General features: G+C 40.2%; 2 protein-coding genes across 4 annotated transcripts; one reads left to right on the top strand and one right to left on the bottom strand.

Annotated features, from left to right (window-relative positions):
- Positions 1–1,100: 1,100 nt before the first annotated feature.
- Positions 1,101–5,256, top strand: kcnj6 (potassium inwardly rectifying channel subfamily J member 6; the record flags this gene model as incomplete). The annotated part of the gene is made up of 2 exons (XM_079737559.1): positions 1,101–1,998; positions 4,787–5,256. The coding sequence occupies 2 exons, from the start codon at positions 1,101–1,103 to the stop codon at positions 5,140–5,142; spliced, it is 1,254 nt and encodes a 417-aa protein (XP_079593685.1). The 3' UTR covers positions 5,143–5,256.
- A 1,147-nt stretch (positions 5,257–6,403) lies between these two features.
- pou2f3 (POU class 2 homeobox 3) lies at positions 6,404–17,431 on the bottom strand. Of its 3 annotated transcripts, none has more exons than XM_079737456.1 (13): positions 17,347–17,431; positions 16,847–16,903; positions 14,931–14,965; positions 13,937–14,044; positions 13,294–13,396; positions 12,919–13,007; positions 11,846–12,022; positions 11,070–11,211; positions 9,239–9,372; positions 8,789–8,953; positions 8,611–8,653; positions 8,333–8,444; positions 6,404–7,857 (listed from the first exon to the last, which is right to left on the bottom strand). In XM_079737456.1, exons 1-13 carry the CDS (start codon positions 17,393–17,395, stop codon positions 7,818–7,820), a joined length of 1,254 nt encoding a protein of 417 aa, XP_079593582.1. In that variant the 5' UTR covers positions 17,396–17,431; the 3' UTR covers positions 6,404–7,817. The 3 variants fall into 3 exon arrangements, with proteins under 3 accessions (XP_079593582.1, XP_079593583.1, XP_079593584.1); XM_079737457.1 differs by having other exon boundaries at positions 13,937–13,975; XM_079737458.1 differs by lacking the exon at positions 13,937–14,044.
- Positions 17,432–17,637: the final 206 nt, after the last annotated feature.

Here is a 17,637-nt window from a genome sequence, read left to right as displayed (position 1 = left end):
CTTTTTGTAATCTCTAGTCTAGTCTAGTCATTGAGTGCGCAGGCAGAGTGTGTGCAGGTAGCCGGGTAGGTAGGTAGACAGACAAGTAGCCGGGTAGGTAGGTAGACAGGTAGGCCATCCAGTAATTTCATTTGAGCTGAATTTAAGGATAGCAAAGGCTATTTACACACCTCCTACTGCCACAGATACCAGATTTATTTGAATGTTTTTGTCAGGGAGTAAAGACAATTTCAACAAATATGATGCTTCTAAAATAAATATCCTGCCCTAGCTGTATGTATGTATATTACTGAATTGTATTGTTATTTTACTAATGTTTTATTTGTGTTTATATTTTATACCTTTCATATATTTATTAAATGTCATTTGGCTGATTTCAGATCAATATTATTTTCATATACGGTTCAGAATCATATCAAAACATTGTATTATGTATTAAGTAATAGTTATAATAACTAACTATTAGCAAAAATCTGGAGATTATTATATATGTGGATTGGTTTGGTCTAGATTTATTTGATATAGTCCAGTCATTCAGGATCAGCGAGGTAATAAGAGTGTGTTTAGCAACCAATCCCCAAAGCAATAAACTTGATTAAACTAAAATCTTATTTGCATCCAACCTTATTAATTTAGTTTTTACTTCTGATTGCAACACGCTTGCTGTTTTCAAACTGCCCCTGTAAGAACAAAATGCTTTTGGCTTTGATAACGCATTTCCCATTGCGTCAACATCTCAGGAGATGAGCTATTTGTGAGATGCTGGAACCAACATGTCTGGCCCTAACAATCATTTCGAGGTCATACCCAATGTGTCTATGATTTATTTATTGAGTTTCTTCCACTTCACTGTTTGGCTTTTTCTGAAGGATGTAACCCTCGTCCATGTCCGCATGCTGACTACATCAAATGAAGCGCATGTATTTCAGAACATTTTAAATACCTGAATAAGCCAATTTCTGTCACAATTACTTTTTAACCTATGCAACTTAGAGGCTATATCAAAATAAATAGTCTGTGTCATTTGAAAAAACTCATTCAAGTCATTCAAGTTTCTGAAATACAATTTTTTGTGTGCATAGGCTTGAATCTACCGGGAGATGGAGCAGGATGTAGAGAGTCCGGCCTTCGGGAGGCAGCCCCTGTGGACCAAACCGGCCCGCGAGGACCTCCCCAAACAGCTGGTGGACAAATCGGCTGCTAAGAAGATCCAGAGGTATGTGCGCAAGGACGGGAAGTGCAACGTCCATCATGGGAATATCCGTGAGACGTACCGCTACCTGACAGACATTTTCACCACCCTGGTGGACCTCAAGTGGGGGTTGAACCTCTTCATCTTCGTCCTGGTCTACACCGTCACCTGGCTCTTCTTCGGCTTCATGTGGTGGCTCATCGCGTACCTCCGTGGGGATTTGGATCATATCGCAGACGGCCAGTGGACTCCGTGTGTCAATAACCTCAATGGGTTTGTCTCGGCGTTCCTGTTCTCCATCGAGACGGAGACCACCATCGGGTACGGCTACAGGGTCATCACCGATAAGTGCCCGGAGGGGATCCTGCTGCTCCTCATCCAGTCTGTGCTCGGCTCCATCGTGAACGCCTTCATGGTGGGCTGCATGTTCGTCAAGATATCGCAGCCCAAGAAGCGGGCGGAGACCCTGGTGTTCTCCACCAATGCCGTTATCTCCATGAGGGACGGCCGGCTGTGTCTCATGTTCAGGGTCGGGGACCTCCGCAACTCCCACATCGTGGAGGCGTCCATCAGGGCCAAGCTCATCAAGTCCAAGCAGACCAAAGAGGGGGAGTTCATCCCCCTGAACCAGACCGACCTCAACGTGGGCTACAACACGGGGGACGACAGGCTCTTCCTGGTGTCGCCGCTGATCATAAGTCACGAAATCAATCAGCACAGCCCCTTCTGGGACATCTCCCAGGCCAGCCTGGTGAGGGACGAGCTGGAGTTGGTCGTCATTCTGGAGGGGATGGTGGAGGCCACAGGTAAGCAGATACTTCACTGTAAACCTTTGTTGAATGTCATATGTTAAGAGTTGCATTTTAAAGGTCTTTATTATATCCTGTTTTCCTCTATCGCTCAATCCTCAACTTACTCATTGCACGTTCTCATAGAATGTATAAACTCATATTTATCTGATATCTGAAGTTGTTAGCTATATGGCCAGTTGTTATTTATATTTATTACACGGCTCTTCTCAATGCTTTGGAACGCTCCGTTCACTTACATGGGCCTTCACAACATCCGGCGGTGAATAACATTTAGATAATTGACCGTTGCTAAGCATATAATGACCGCTGTCAAGGAAAGTGGATTTTTTGCCATCTTGCGTTTCGCTCCGCAAGTAGTCCGGTAACTTATCAACCCCAGCGTACTCGGTTGCTAAGCGACCTCAACCTCTTTGGCTGACTACATCTCCGCTGATCAACACTACGAATGCTGGTAACAAATAAATTGTTATCGCTTGTTACCGCTTCGTGTCGGTGTCCTGTTCGCCCTGTCAGGGCTTATTTTAACGATAATGACCGGCGTTCTATACATTATCCCTTACTTATTTCACGTCTCTTCTCAATGCTGTGGAACGCTCCTTTCACTTGCATGGGCCTTCCCGACTTCCGGGGGTGAATTATTTTTTGATAATTGACCGTTGCTAAGAATTTAATGACTGTCAAGGAAAGTGGATTTTTTGCCTCTGATTCACGTCTTTCTTATCACTCCGCAAGTAGTCCGGTAACTTATCAACCCCAGCGTATTAGGTTGCTAAACGACGTCAATATCTTTGGTGGACTATTTCTCTGCTGATGAACACTTCGAATGGTAATTGTAAAAAGACACACCGTGTGAAGTTATTTTGTAGTTTTGGCAAGTGGCCGTGTAATAAGCGGGATAATGTATAGAACGTTGCCGGTCATTATCGGGAAGATAAGCCCAGACAGGGTGAACAGGACACCGACGCTAAGCAGAGGTGTATTGCTTTGCCCTTAAGGGGCTCATTTTCGATAATGACCGCGAAATAGTGCGCCAAAGACGTTGACGTCGCTTAGCAACCAAATACACTGGGGTTGATAAGTTACCGGACTGCTTGCGCAGTGATACCAAAGACGTGAAAAGGAGGTAAAAAAATCCACTTTCCTTGACAGCGGTCATTATATTCTTAGCAATGGTGAATTATCAAAAAACTATTCACCGCCGGAAGTCGTGAAGGCCAATAAAAGTGAAGGGAGCGTTCCACAGCATTGAGAAGAGCCGTGTTATAATGTATATTATCACATGATAATAATAATCAATTATTATTCTATATAAATGGTGTGTACCTGAATTTTTTGCTTTACCTATTTGTCAAGATTTTGAACCGACTAAGGCATGAATAATACAATCAATCAACATTGTGATGGTTAAAAAAATCACACACTATATATTGGGCCAATATTTAGACCTAATGTCGACTACTACCTCCAGTATCACATCAATATGTTTAGAGGCTTAGTCCCACCCCTTCCGCTGTCCTATTGGACCTTATTTAAAAAAATGTGGAAACGGTGGAGACTGACAAATTATTTTTATTCCCTGTTTGACCCCGCTTGACCCCGTTTGCGGCTGGAGATAGAAAGTGAGGACGTCAGTTATGCAACTTTTGCCTGTAGTCTTTCTAATAACGTATTTTCACATTCTTATATTTCAACCGTTTTTTACGACAAACTTTGTTTTTCTTGATATGCAAAAATTATCTTTTAAATTGACACACTATGTAATTCATTGCACGATTCACTTAATCCTCTATGTATCTCTTACTGTTAACTACAGTACAATTTCTTTTTTCTGCGCGTCAGAAGTCATGTTCACACGTTACTAGCATACAAAGCACATTTCATGTGACTGGGCCACTGTCTGACATTGACTTTACTTACATTTTCAGACTTGTGTCATCATCATTATTAATTATTCAAAGAAACATATTGGTTAAAAACATCTTAGGTAAACCCACACCCAAACGGATGTACATATGCTTGTAGAAACAACCCTCTGGTCGCAGTAGGAACGGCAAACAAGCTAGTTTTTTGGAAGCGCTAAATTAAAGGACATTGATATAGTCCTTGTTGCCTTAAAGATTTGGTGGCTGCTTAATAATAACCCCAATTTTGAATGAATGAATACATTTAAAATGTGAATATCGTTTATGTAACCCTTGTAACCCTTAAGCATTATTATATTAGTTGCAAATTGGCCAGATGTATATCCCATGGGGAGTTTAAAGGCCCTTTCAGTGCCCCATTGGCTTGCGCTGAACATATGATATACTCCAGGTTTGACTGTTTCTCCATAAACCTCCCTCCCAAAGCTGCATTGCTTCTATCCTTCTCCTTTTCTGATGGCAAACCATCTAATGGCAAACCAAAATGTCTTTGGTTACCTTCTTGTATGCTATGTGCAGGCTGTTTCTCAAACGGGCAGAGAAGTTGTGATGCTTGATTTGAGCAATTTAGCAGTAGTTTAGCTGTTCGTACAGATATATTATTACCGAGGACTTACTGCTTTGTCATTTGATAATGAAACATATTATAAATATTTGAGTCTTTGTAAAACAATGAATCAATGCATAATTTTGTTGGGTGTGAATATAGCTAAATTAACCTTGCCAGCGTTTCCATTATGTCTATTGCAATTGTATGAATGCATATCTGGCACACAGTAGGCCTACAAGTCTCCTCATTGTGTTGTGTTGATTTAAAACAGACGACTTCCCCTAAACCTCCCCTCCCCTTGTATGTTCAGGTATGACGTGCCAGGCAAGAAGCTCATATGTAAGCAGCGAGATCAAGTGGGGATACCGCTTCACACCGGTTCTCACCCTGGAAGACGGCTTCTATGAAGTGGATTACAACAGCTTCCACAACATCTACGAGACCACCACCCCCAGCTGCAGCGCCAGAGAGCTGTCAGACATGAGTGGCAGGATGCGTCTCCCTCTCACCTGGTCACTGGCCAGCAAGCTGAGCCAGCAGGGCCTTCCTGACACCCATCTGGAGTCAAATGTGAAGAAACTGGCGGACCTGGACAGTACGGAGGACACGAAGCAGCCGGAACGCAACGGGGAGATCGGAAACATAGAGAGTGAATCAAAGGTCTGAGGGGCAGGGTGGGCCTGTATGTGCGCATGGATGTGATGGCTGAGCAAAGGTGAATTCAAAGGTGTGATTGAGAGTCCTGATTGGTACTGAGGACCTCCAGGTGCACTACGTTAACCAGGAAGCCCTGCGCTCCCAGTAACACCCCACAGTGACTGCAGTCTCATCTTATGTTGCATGTCCAAACGATGTAAACCTCTTCACACAAAGTAAACCTGTTCACACGATGTAAACCTGTTGGAGGAAGATATTTTCTATTCTAAAGTTCTAGGCGATTAGCATTTGTATTTTTGTACATACAAGTTTTGTTTCAACTGTAAATAGTAGAGACATTTGATATAAATCATATAGATTAATAAATATTCCAAACGTTTTGTTGATTTGAAGTGAAATAAAGTAAACATAGTGAGCATGTGTCGTAACAGCAGCACAGTTCTGTGAATATAACGGTGATATGGTGATTAGCAAATGTGTTTTATATTAGTACAACACTAATGTAACTTACTAAATGTTTTGAACAATTCTGAATCGATTTTAATCTGATATTTGTGAGAAGCCTAACCATTACAATGGACTACAATGGCAATTGTTTGACACTTAAAATAATTATATAATTTATAAAACTGAATGCCTTAATTAAGTCTCCCAGTTAAACTATTCTACGTGGAGAAAGAACAGACAGTGAAGAGTCAAAAGTACTCTGAGAATTCATCATTAGATTATTTCTACCCACAGCTACAGTCCTGAGAGAGAGCTGAGATGCTTTACTACAGGGCAGCTGTCAGTGTTGATTCCATCCATCTAACAACTGCAGCCAGGAAGTGATGTTAGAGAGCAAGATCACACCACCCAAGAAGATTTGCAGTTAGGGAACAACTCGCCTGAGAGAAGGCAATGAATATTATCACTAATCTAATAACTTGTAATGCAAGCCCCTCCCTCTGCCTTGCCTCTCGTCAGCCAATTCACACTAACTGAAATGGACTCCCTCCGAAGCGCCCATACATGCATATTCAAAAAAGCCAATTTTAACGAGTTTAGGGGACAAAAAATCCAAATCTGGTGCTCTGTCTGGATGTGAAGATCTGTCTTGATGGTAACTAATTTCACCTTAAAACATGTTTTAAAGTGATGCGTTGTCACATTTAGTATGAAACAAGCCATTCCCTCTGCAGTATTGAAGCTGTAGAGACAGGTGCCCTGGAGGTTAAATTGATGCGGAGTAAAACAACTTCTCTTTGCTGAATCAGATCCAGGTCAGGCATTGGCACAGTCAACTTTAAACAGATATTCTCAAAGTGCATTTATCTCACTAATAGCTGATGGATGGCTATGCACCTTTAATGCATGATATACCAGAATACCAGTATCTAAGGGGATTACAGATGATCATCTAAGATAAATAAACATTGGTAAAGGCTAAGAAGAGGGTATGAGAGTTAAGTGTAAAAGGAGATAGCATAAAGACAAGCTGCGGTACTTATTTGGCCTTTTTGGTTACACAAGGAAAGAGCCTTAAAGCTTATATCAGCTTACAGGCCTTTACAAAGAGAGAGAGCATGTGCCTAAGTCTGTGTGTGTGTGTGTGTGTGTGTGTGTGTGTGTGTGTGCGTGTGTGCGTGTGTGTGTGTGTCATTTTGAGCTAGGAAGAAAATAATGTTTCATACCAATCCCAGCCAAATGTTCATTCGGGATCCTACGTATGTATACATTAATGATTTTGATGACAATTATAATACAAAAAGTGTATATGTGGTGGTTGCTGGCACGCAAGAAGCAAATGGTGATCATTTGTTTTATAACATAAAATGTATTACAAAACGTTGGGGGGACAAGGGTCTCTTTTAAAATTATTTTAGCTTCATGCACTGCATATGCTGTTCAGCATCCTCATGTTGTTAGAAAAATTACTTTCTTACAAAAATGTTGAATGCCGAATGGCATTCAGCATAGTTGATTCTGATGATTGTTTTGGTTAATTGCATTATGTAAATGATATATGTTATGTAAATGACACAAGATGTAACATGTCAGTGTTATAAATTAATCTACAACTTGACATGACACAAGAAGTCCTTAATGCAACATATAAACACAAGTGTGGAGTCTAAAAGAGTTATATCTTGTCTGTTTCACAAAACACAGAAGATCGCTATAACTTATTTATACAGATTGAAAATAAAAAATGTACTCTGACTGAAAGAATAAGGCACCCTTAAAAAAATGACTAATTACTAATAAAATAGGTAAACAATATAAACCAAAACAACAGCAGAAAATATTTTACACTGACACATATTGGTCCTGATCAGTTGCCTTACAAAATGGGTCAAAATGGATAAATATTCACTACCAAAAGCATCATTAATAATTGGACTTGAGATACAAACAAAATATACTATATATTTTTGGTATTATTTTTGAAGTACTATGGATTCAGATTTTCTTTGAGCAATAGCAAATCACTGACCTTGATGGAAAAACAATTCTAATGGTTGCCTAGTTTGGTCTTACTATTGGCTGCTGATAAAGACCAATGCCTCGTCTGCACTTATGTTGCCTAGAGTCCGCTTCAGGGCCTCCTGGTCAGGGCCACCTTGGCAGCCATCTTACTTTCAACACCCTTCCTGAGAACATCCTGACCACTTCAAAAAGTCATCTAACCTGCCACATTGTTCTCAGTGATATGGAGAAGGGTTCCATGTTCGGTACCATGACCTGAAAAACATCAACAATATGTTAGATTACTGCCAATAAGCAAAGAGTTGTTACTTAGGTTGACCAATTATATAATTACTATATAAATGTTGTTGCAGTTGACTAAATTCATAGCTGCGTACTTGTTTATGGATATCATAGCTGATTAAAGGTTAATGGATATCAAAGCTGAGTTATAGATATCTTAGCTTAGTAATAGTTAATAGATATCATAGCTGAGTAAAAGTTAAATGGATATCATAGCTGGGTAATATATATCTTAGCTGAGTAACAGTTAATAGATATCATAGCTGAGTAAAGGTTAATGGATATCATAGCTGAGTAATAGATATCATAGCTGAGTACAAGTAAATGGATATGATAGCTGAGTAATATATATGATAGTTGAGTTAGAGTTAATGGATGTTTCAAAGACAATAATATATTCTTGCATCCAGAATTGATTTATTATAGTTATGCAGTTATGAGGTCGTACCCTGGTGCGCTATACGTTTGGTTGACCTGTGAGGGTAAAGTGGTCGAAGATGTGGACATGATGTTGGGAGAGGCTCCGCGGCTGGCGCTGTTAGGAGAGGAACTGGAAGAGACTAGAGACAGTACACATGGAGAACATCACTGAGGTGTAAACGCACACACACGTCTGAACAGAGCATGCGCTGCACATGCATGTCTGAAGCGTAATCATTTGTATTCTGTTCTGGGGCATGGTGAGGTGTACAGAAACAGCATAGATCATTTAATTAAACCACTTGCCTCCTCCTGACGCCAGTGGGCTGAAGGGTCTGGACGAGGACGCCTTGATTTAAAAATGAAATCATGGATTGGATTATTGGAAAATATAAATCCCCCCATATACATACACTTTTACTGTGTGTGTGTGCGTGTGTGCTTGTGTGTATATTTTATGTATATTGGCAGGGGTTTGGTTCACCATTCTGTTGCTGAAGTTATGTGATTTCATGGCCATGGTGGCCACAGGACAGTAGATTCTCTTCTCTTTCTGCCGGCGATTACAAAACCAAACCCGTACGACTTCTTTCTCCATAGAGAGGGATTCTGAGATGAGCGTTATCTCCTCCGAGTTCGGCTTTGGATTCTGAACAAAACAGAACATGTTATTTATTTAAAGGAGATGAACCCCCTGACCCATGACTGTTGTTTAATCCCCCCCCCCCCCCCCAACACCATAGTTGTCTAAATACCTTGAGCGTATTTATCATCTTTCAAACAGATAGGAGTTAGGTGAACGACAATTTAATAAAACAATCAATCAATGTACTGCAAAAATCGTGTCATGTGTTTGTGATTCCTTCTATTTGTGCGTGTGTGTGTGTGTGTGTGTGTGTGTGTGTATTTTTGTGTGTGTTATTCGTCAACTCACATCAAGAAAGCGCTTCTCAAGCGTCTGCTTGATGTTGGTCTCAATGCTGGTCCTCTTCTTTCTCTTGCGGCCGTAGCCCTCGATCAGCGGGGGCAACGAGGTGGGGCTGCTCATGGCGTCCGCCGGGGAGTTCTCTGCAGGAAGACCAGACGTCAGAGCCGGACATCATGAGACATCACACAGACCCCCGACATCATGAGACAATCTCTAGTATATGATGAAACTACACCCATAGTAAAATGTAATAATAATGTGTGTATTTTCTATAGTAGTAGTATTATTAATATAATTATTGCAGGTCATTTCATTTAAATCCATTTCAAAGTTTTACATAAGTTCCAAAGGCCTAGAGACATTTGAAATGCAATGCTGTCTAATAATCTTGTTTTAGGAACCAATAAAACCAACAACAATTCATGAAAGAAGTTTAAAATTGCTTGATATGATTAGATGTTGAATTAGAAACACATTCATCTTAGATATCAATTGAATATGCTCCATTTAAAAGAATAGACAATAACCTAATTAAGTGCTGCATGCAGCGCGCAACTGTTCTTCTTAAAGGTCCCATGGCATGCTACTTGATGGATGCTCACAATGAGCTTTCCAATCCCTTTCTCCTCAACGTCGCAGTTCATGTACTTCAGGGAGTCAAAGCCAAAGTTCCTTTCCCCCAATTCCTTCCCAACCATGGCTAGGGGTCTCGTTGTGGAAATACCAGAGTAGTCAGAGAACCCGACGTGTTATTGCAGAACGGTTATCCAAATATCAAAGAAGTGTACAACACTTGTGTTACAGTGTGTGTATTGCCACACACACAGACCCATACACACACGAGTGGCGCTCGCACGGTCGTAGCTCATTGTCTCATTGGCCAAATTCTCTGGGCGGGCAAAGCATGGACCTAGGCCGAGGCAAAGCAGAGAAAGGGGGGTTGTTTGTCCCCGTAAGACGACATACAGGGAAATTCCAATTCAGCTACTACTACTACTTCAGCTACTACTACTATTACTACCATTACTACAACCATAACAATAGCTAGTACCACTACTACTACTACTATCTTTCAGCTTTGACAGTATTACAGTTAAGCTTCCAGCTTTTGTAACAATGTATTTCAGTACTTTGCTTCTCCAGAAAGCAAAGTGCTGAAATCAGTTTTCGATTTCAGCTTCCAGGTTTTTTAGCAGTGCACTTTAATTCATTTCACCTTTCACATTCTTCAGTTAAATTCCTTTCACATTTCTGCATTTTTAGCAATGCTTTTCATTCAGCTGTCAATTTATTTGTTTCCAACCATTTACATTTTTTTAAATGGTGTGCATAGATGAGCAACGTTTGCTACAGTCCACTGGGTAGGCTGATCTATACAGCACACATCTAGGGGGACACGCCCACCTGTGATGTCATAAGGGACAGATTTCCAAAACGGCTTATAACGGCTAATCAGCCCACACCTGGTGGCATGTCATGGGACCTTTAATCTATGTGGCTTAATTGAAACATATTTTCAACCTCACTTTGTACTACAGCACACACCGCATTTTCTGCAGGAAATGCATTTTCTAGCTGATTAATGTTACTTTATGAATGGTGTGTGTATTTGTGTGTGTGTGTGTGTGTGTGTGTGTGTGTTTGTATGTGTGTGTGTGTGTGTGTGTGTTTGTGTGTGTGTGTGTGTGTTTGTATGTGTGTGTGTGTGTGTGTGTGTGTGTGTGTGTGTGTGTGTTCTGCCTGTCTGATTTATGAGATATTTGAAATGTGTATCAAATGTTTTGTTGTGACATGACTTGGAATTTAGGCGAAAATGGCCCAACAGTTGATGAGTTACCTGCATCACTCAACCACTTCTCCAGCAGGGGCTTCAGCTTGCACATGTTCTTGAAGCTCAAGTTCAGGGCCTCAAACCGAGAGATGGTTGTCTGACTGAAGTCATTCCCATAAAGCTTCCCCATCGCAAGGCCTACATCTCCCTGTGGAATACAGGGGAAAGACTACACAGGTAAACAAGTATACGGTAGGCTATCTCAATATTTAAAGTCTTATTATTCAAATATGTTTCGTACAGAACGTTAGAGAAGATCAACGGAGAGACAACGCCCATGTAAACCAGACCAGTTTTTATACCTCAACGTTACGTTAATATGTACACAAGGGGGCAGTATAGCGCCTCCGACCCCACATGTAGATCATCGTTACATGTCCACAACACATGAACCTGAGCATATCCAGAAATTAAATGTTAAATGTTACGCAAATGTTATGTGAATGTTAGAGGCAATACATCCATGTTAAAAAACATTGAAAAATCCTTTAAGTGTAGGCTCCTGCTGAAAAGCAGTTGGTGTATGCAACCAAGTGAAAATACAGGGTTTTAATTTTGCATTTATTTGATGGTAGTGTTTGGCTCTCCGTAACAAAACACCTCTTCCATTCCCTGCTTGACCTATCAACGATTATTGAATTGAACCTTCGGTCTGTGTTGCTGCGGATGGTGTATAGGTCACTGTGTAACAACGTGGATCTTCACAGATCTGCACATGACTCAAAAGTGTAATTCCGGATTAACTTTTGAACAAAGTTTCACCCGTCACATACAAAATGTACCTGCGTAAAGCCGAGTTTGATTCGCCTTTGCTTGAAAGCCTTTGCAAACTGCTCGAGCTCCTCCAGGTCGCTGGGCTCCTCTTGCGGTGGTAAAGCCAGGTGTTTCGGCATCTGCAGGTGAGACAGGTCCATGTGGTTGTCCATGGACGGCCCACCAAGACCGGAGCGGTTCATAACCTGTAGCGGAGAGTGGGGAATTGTGAGCTCACCTTTTCTTTACATATCCAAGTCACCGGGCATAAGTTTCCAAAACTATTTAGAATTATTTGAATACTTTTATACTTGGTTTATTAAAAACTGTCAACCCATGCAATAATCTCTTTCTAAATTAATTGGTATGCGAGAGCCTTAAAGTTCTGTTTCAATGTAACAAAGGGATCTTCAGATTCAGCACTTTTGGACAAACATAAATAAAACACATTTAGACAAACCATAAATGTGTGTGTGTGTGTGGGGGGGGGGGGCTATATTAACATGTGACTGAATACAAATATGTCCACAGACATGGTGACTAATGTATGATAGTAAGCATTATTGGCCCTTAACACTATTATTCAGAAACAACACTGCCTCAAAAGGCTATTGGCTTAAGCAACATCAGTAGAGGCATATACTTTCCCCTGAACTTTTAAACGTTGCAAACATGCAAAAACATAATTATATATTTATCTGGCATTCAGTCCAATGCTTAAAATATATCTGTGGCATTCAGTAGGACAATGCTGTGGTAAAGTGTGTAAAGTATGACCAAGTGTTTCTTTCTGTTCAATAGATAGAACTTCATCAATCCCCTGTGTGTCTCAAAGAGAGGGCATGTCCGGGCAAAAGAGGACGTCTGGTTACCCTACGTCCGGGAAACCCATTTGATTCCTTCCTGTTCCGCTGTTAAATAGCGGCCCACATTGGTGGGAGCTATCCTGGTAATTTCTCTGCGTGAGAAATACGAAGTGAGGCGTGTGAGCGTGTGCATGGGTTGAATAGCGTGTGTCTCACACCGAATGCGTGAGACTTGAGAGCCCTGATGAGTTTATTAAGCCAGTTTAGGACTGAAAGCAGCCAAGATGGTTTGATACCTGTGGGTTCAGAGTGAGCCCCTGCTGGTGTTGGAGGAGGCTGGACTGACTCTGTGGAGGAAGAGACAGCAGGTTCTGCTGCAGAAAAGCTACAGACAAACAAAGTGGAGTCAAATCATTCTGTGATACAATGTGATCATTCTTTTGTCTTCAAGGTCCAAACAAGGTCAAACCAAATTTGAGCAGTTCAGGTCTTTCTATATCTAGGATGAGGACATCGGGCTGGTTTATTTGAAATGTGGTCCGTCTGAGGCGGTCCTATCACGTGGTTTGTAATTGTTGTCAATGTGTTGTTGTTTTTTTGCTCGCTGCTATTGCATTGCTGGTCATTTGTCTTGTTGGCACAGAAGGGGGAAAGAAGGCTCCAGTGTGTACCTTGGTGACTAGTCTGTGACTGTGATAGCAGGTAGGAGGGCGATGAGAGGTGAGACGGTGGCATCAGAACCAGCTGCTGCATCGTGTGGAGGGAGGGCAGCTCCTGGCCATGAGCAGAGAACATCAACTAGTAAGGGACATTATGTTATGCCCGATGCATCTAAAAATATATTACAGCGGGTTGCATGAAGGGTTATTCTGGATCCAGAAGTCCTTCTGCATTATAGCAGAGCTACTGTGGGGCGACGGCTCAGAGCCTATGAGAGTTAAGCCTTGTATCCTGTGTCATTACGATCATCTACCCCCTGATCTACACCCTGATCTACACCACCCAGATCTACACCATCCAGATCTACCCCCTGATCTACACCCTGATCTACACCATCCAGATCTACACTATCCAGATGTACACCCTAATCTACACCCTGATCTACACCATGTTCACCCAGACCTAAGCTTGTCTGCGATCAGCCTTCAGATTTGAATCTAAAGCTGGATTTGTGAGACTATACACGTAGAGGACTTCGCTGTTTAATCCTGCAACAGAAATAGCAACATGAATAAAATGCTGCCCTAAATATTTCATTCTGAGTCAATATAAATAATGCCATGAAAGAATCATTTTCCATAGCAAATGTCCTACCCCAGTCAGCTGTCCACCGGGTAGCCCTATGGTTGAACCCTGTGTTGGGTGACATGTCTTCAGTGATAAGACAGAATGATGTGAGTCGTTGATGTCTTCCGTCTTAATCTACAACAATAAAACACATCAACACAGGGAGGTACTAAAGTAGGATGGTGAGGTCTGACCTGTGGGCAGACTAATGCTAACGTATGGCTGTGGCAGATCTTCCTCTGGACACCTGTGTGTCTCTGTTGACATGTTGCAAGCAGAGGAAACAAACTGGGCGCATTCCCAGGATCACAACTTCAGTTAGCTCGCTGCTCATTAAACAAGAGTGGATTGTCACTCCTCCCTCAGGCTCATATGCAAATAGCGGCCGATACCTTTGAACACGCTGCCTAGCAACGCTGGAACCCGCCTGTCACTCAACCTGCGGCAAGTGGAATATTTGAAGTAAAAAATTGCATGGCCGGAAAAGATTGGGAGTTTGTTTAAAATGATGTTAATGTTGTGTAGAGCGGCTCATTATTGCCTGGAGATGTTAATTACAGAAAATTCCGTTTAACCAGAAGACATGGATAGATAAATATTGGATTGGGGTTTATTGCTTCAAGTTTACTGGATTGGTGGGAAAAAAAAATCCTCAACAGAATGTGATGGGATTTAGCTAATGAGATCATCTTCATATATATTCCCATGGCCAGTTAATACAAAATGGAGGCCTTTTTATCAATAAAGTTACTCAGCAAGTAATACAACGCAATACAATACAATAAAAAACAAAAATGTAATACAAAGGTTACAGATATATGTTAAAACAGCCAGAGTATTTAAAGATTAGGTAATGAGATTAGGTAATTTTAATTTAATGGGAAGACTATTCCAGTTGGCTCTTACTGAGAGCACTGTGTGCCTTAACTACGTCTGTATGTACAACACAGTCCCCTCTATTTCATTTTGAAAAATGCATATGATTGTGTAAAACATATGAACTGTTGATATTCTTACTCACTTGTCGATTGAAGTCTATTCCGTTTTGCTCTAAATCTTTATCAGAAAGGAAATATACACATTTTTAGATGTCAAAGTAAAATTTAGTAATCATAATATATAATCATACAGAAATAATCTTCAAACTCAGTAACAATGACTTGAATTTTTTTTTCTGATTTACAACAGTTATTTGTAAAATAAAATTGTGATCAGATATCAATCCATTATTTAGAATTGACAGAGAGATAGAAAGAGAGAGAGAGAGAGAGAGAGAGAGAGAGAGAGAGAGAGAGAGAGAGAGAGAGAGAGAGAGAGAGAGAGAGAGAGAGAGAGGATATGAGTTGAAAGGCAGTGTAGGAGTGATGCTCAAATGTGTGCAAAGTAATCTCCCATTATTTGAATGTCAAATGTGGTCTGTGGGAGTGTGCTCTGAAAGGCAGCATGCCTGCAGCAGCCAACACAATAGAGACGGAGCCATTCCCCCCTAGTCCTTGTACCTAGCATCCCAACCCCCTACACAGCCAAACTTCCAGTATGAAAATTGCATTCATGCAAATGAGTATGGATCACTTCGACCCTTTACAAACTTTGCACCACTTTCAGGCGAACGTACTTTCCTAGAATCCAACAGGCTTGTTGGCAATTTAATGTTGTTTTTTTTACTAATTTAAACGATATGCTGCTTGCGTTGAGTTACTTTATGTGAGCTTAATATCCATTTGATGTCTTCCTCCAATGTTTTTTCTTTCTTATGGTTATTAGTCATAAAACATTTTATTTTATGGTAAGGTGGTTTATTATATATATATATATATATATATACTACATTTATTAAAATTTATTTTAGGGTAATTTGTAGTTATTCTGTTCAAAAAGACTTGGTTTGCCTAGCCATGAAAATAATTCAACATCGAAATGTATTTACCATCATACAATTTATCAACGACATTACAAATGGCGTTTATTAACCATGAAACTCTCCTAAAAACTTTTTAAAAGTATGGTTCTAAAAGCAAATATATAATATGCATTTTGCATTTTGACAGTGCAGCAAGATTTTGACTAGTTAATTGTCAGGTTTTTCTTCATACAGATAATCGTTATTTAGAAGTGAACTAATAAACTCAGAGCCAGTAAGACTTAATAAAAGAAAGTTATGCAAGTCATTTCTTCCTAGTGTTTTTTTCTCTCTCACTCGCTCTTAAAGTTCCACATTTGGTGGTTCCGTGTTAAGTGTTTCGTTTTTGTCATCCAGTTACCCAAGGGCAGTGATCGTTTTACTGCAAATAGCCCTGGGTACATCCTGGTGGAGCAACTGACGAAGTAAACATCTCTCTGTGTATTGAATGAATGCAGTTGCAATACCTTTACTAAACCAGTTGAACTAATAAAGTAACTAACTGATGTAAACCTTATCAGTCTCCTTATCAGACCCTAATACGTAGGAAAGTCACAAGAACATATGACGCCTACATCCGAAGGGATATTGATATAATTATGATATATATTTACGTATATCAAAACATAACGGGGAGAGATGTCTTTTAAGAGCTTCACACACGTAGTTACACTTTTTCCAAACAGCATTCAACCAATTTGCTTAGAATGTATTAAAGTTGAAAATATATTAAAATAGATAATAATAATAATAATAATAATAATAATAATAATAGTAATAATAATATTAATTATTATAAAAGTAATAATAATATATTTCAAATGTAAAGCTAATCAGGTAAAGAATACATTTTGTACAGATTTCTGTCAGTATTATCGCAAACAATGAGACTCATTTGGAATCTGAACAATAGATGTTGAAGTTATTTGATAAAAATACATCCCTAAATTCACCTATTTTACTAGATCTGAGTGAGATACATTTCAAAGGTTGTTGTCGTTATGCTGAGGAGAAAGTAAAGTTTAGTGTGGCCTTACCTGCTTGCTGGTCTGGCGACTCCGAGTTCTCAATCGTACCTGTGCTCATCTTAATACCTGTAATCATAAATATAGGTGATTTTCCTAACGGATTGTAACTTAACCAGCAGCATGTAGAACTAGACACCTAGTAAAATGATCTTGAGTCATTATAATATGCTGCCCCCACCCTCCCAAATGTCATCACTAGGAAAGTGCACATGTGAATGCTGGTTATATTCATCACATCTAGTGGACATTACGAAGATATACACACACACATTACATATATATATATATACATGTATGTATGCATACATATAAATGTTATTTACATGTGTCTGCACGTATGTATGTATGTATGTATGTATGTATGTATGTATGTATGTATGTATGTATGAATATATATATTTATGTTTGTGTAAATGTTTGTCTGTGTGTATGTGTGTGTGTGTCTGTGTGTATGTGTGTGTGTGTCTGTGTGTGTGTGTGGTGGAGGGGGGGGGGGGGAATTAACTCACCAGGGCTGTCCTTCAGATTCTTGTTTTGACGTAGAATAATGCTACTCATTGGGGTAAAATCTGCAAGAGCTCATCTACATTTTCCCCAAACTGGGTTGGTAGAAGAATGCTCCCCTCCTAACCTGAAGCCTCCAGAGGGGATTTGCATAAGTGTCTCAGTGTCCTATCAAGCTGCGGCCTGTTTGCATAAATCAACAATGGGGTTCCTATGAGTCTAGAGAGAGTAGGCACATGTGTGTGCATTTGTATTTATGTGTGCTTTACAAAGGTTGAATAAATATTCGCCACATT

This window comes from Pollachius pollachius (assembly GCF_949987615.1).
Source record: "Pollachius pollachius genome assembly, chromosome: 6".
Classification (NCBI taxonomy): Eukaryota; Metazoa; Chordata; class Actinopteri; order Gadiformes; family Gadidae; genus Pollachius; species Pollachius pollachius.
Note: the sequence above shows the minus strand (reverse complement) of the source record. Positions and strands in the feature narration are given on the sequence as shown.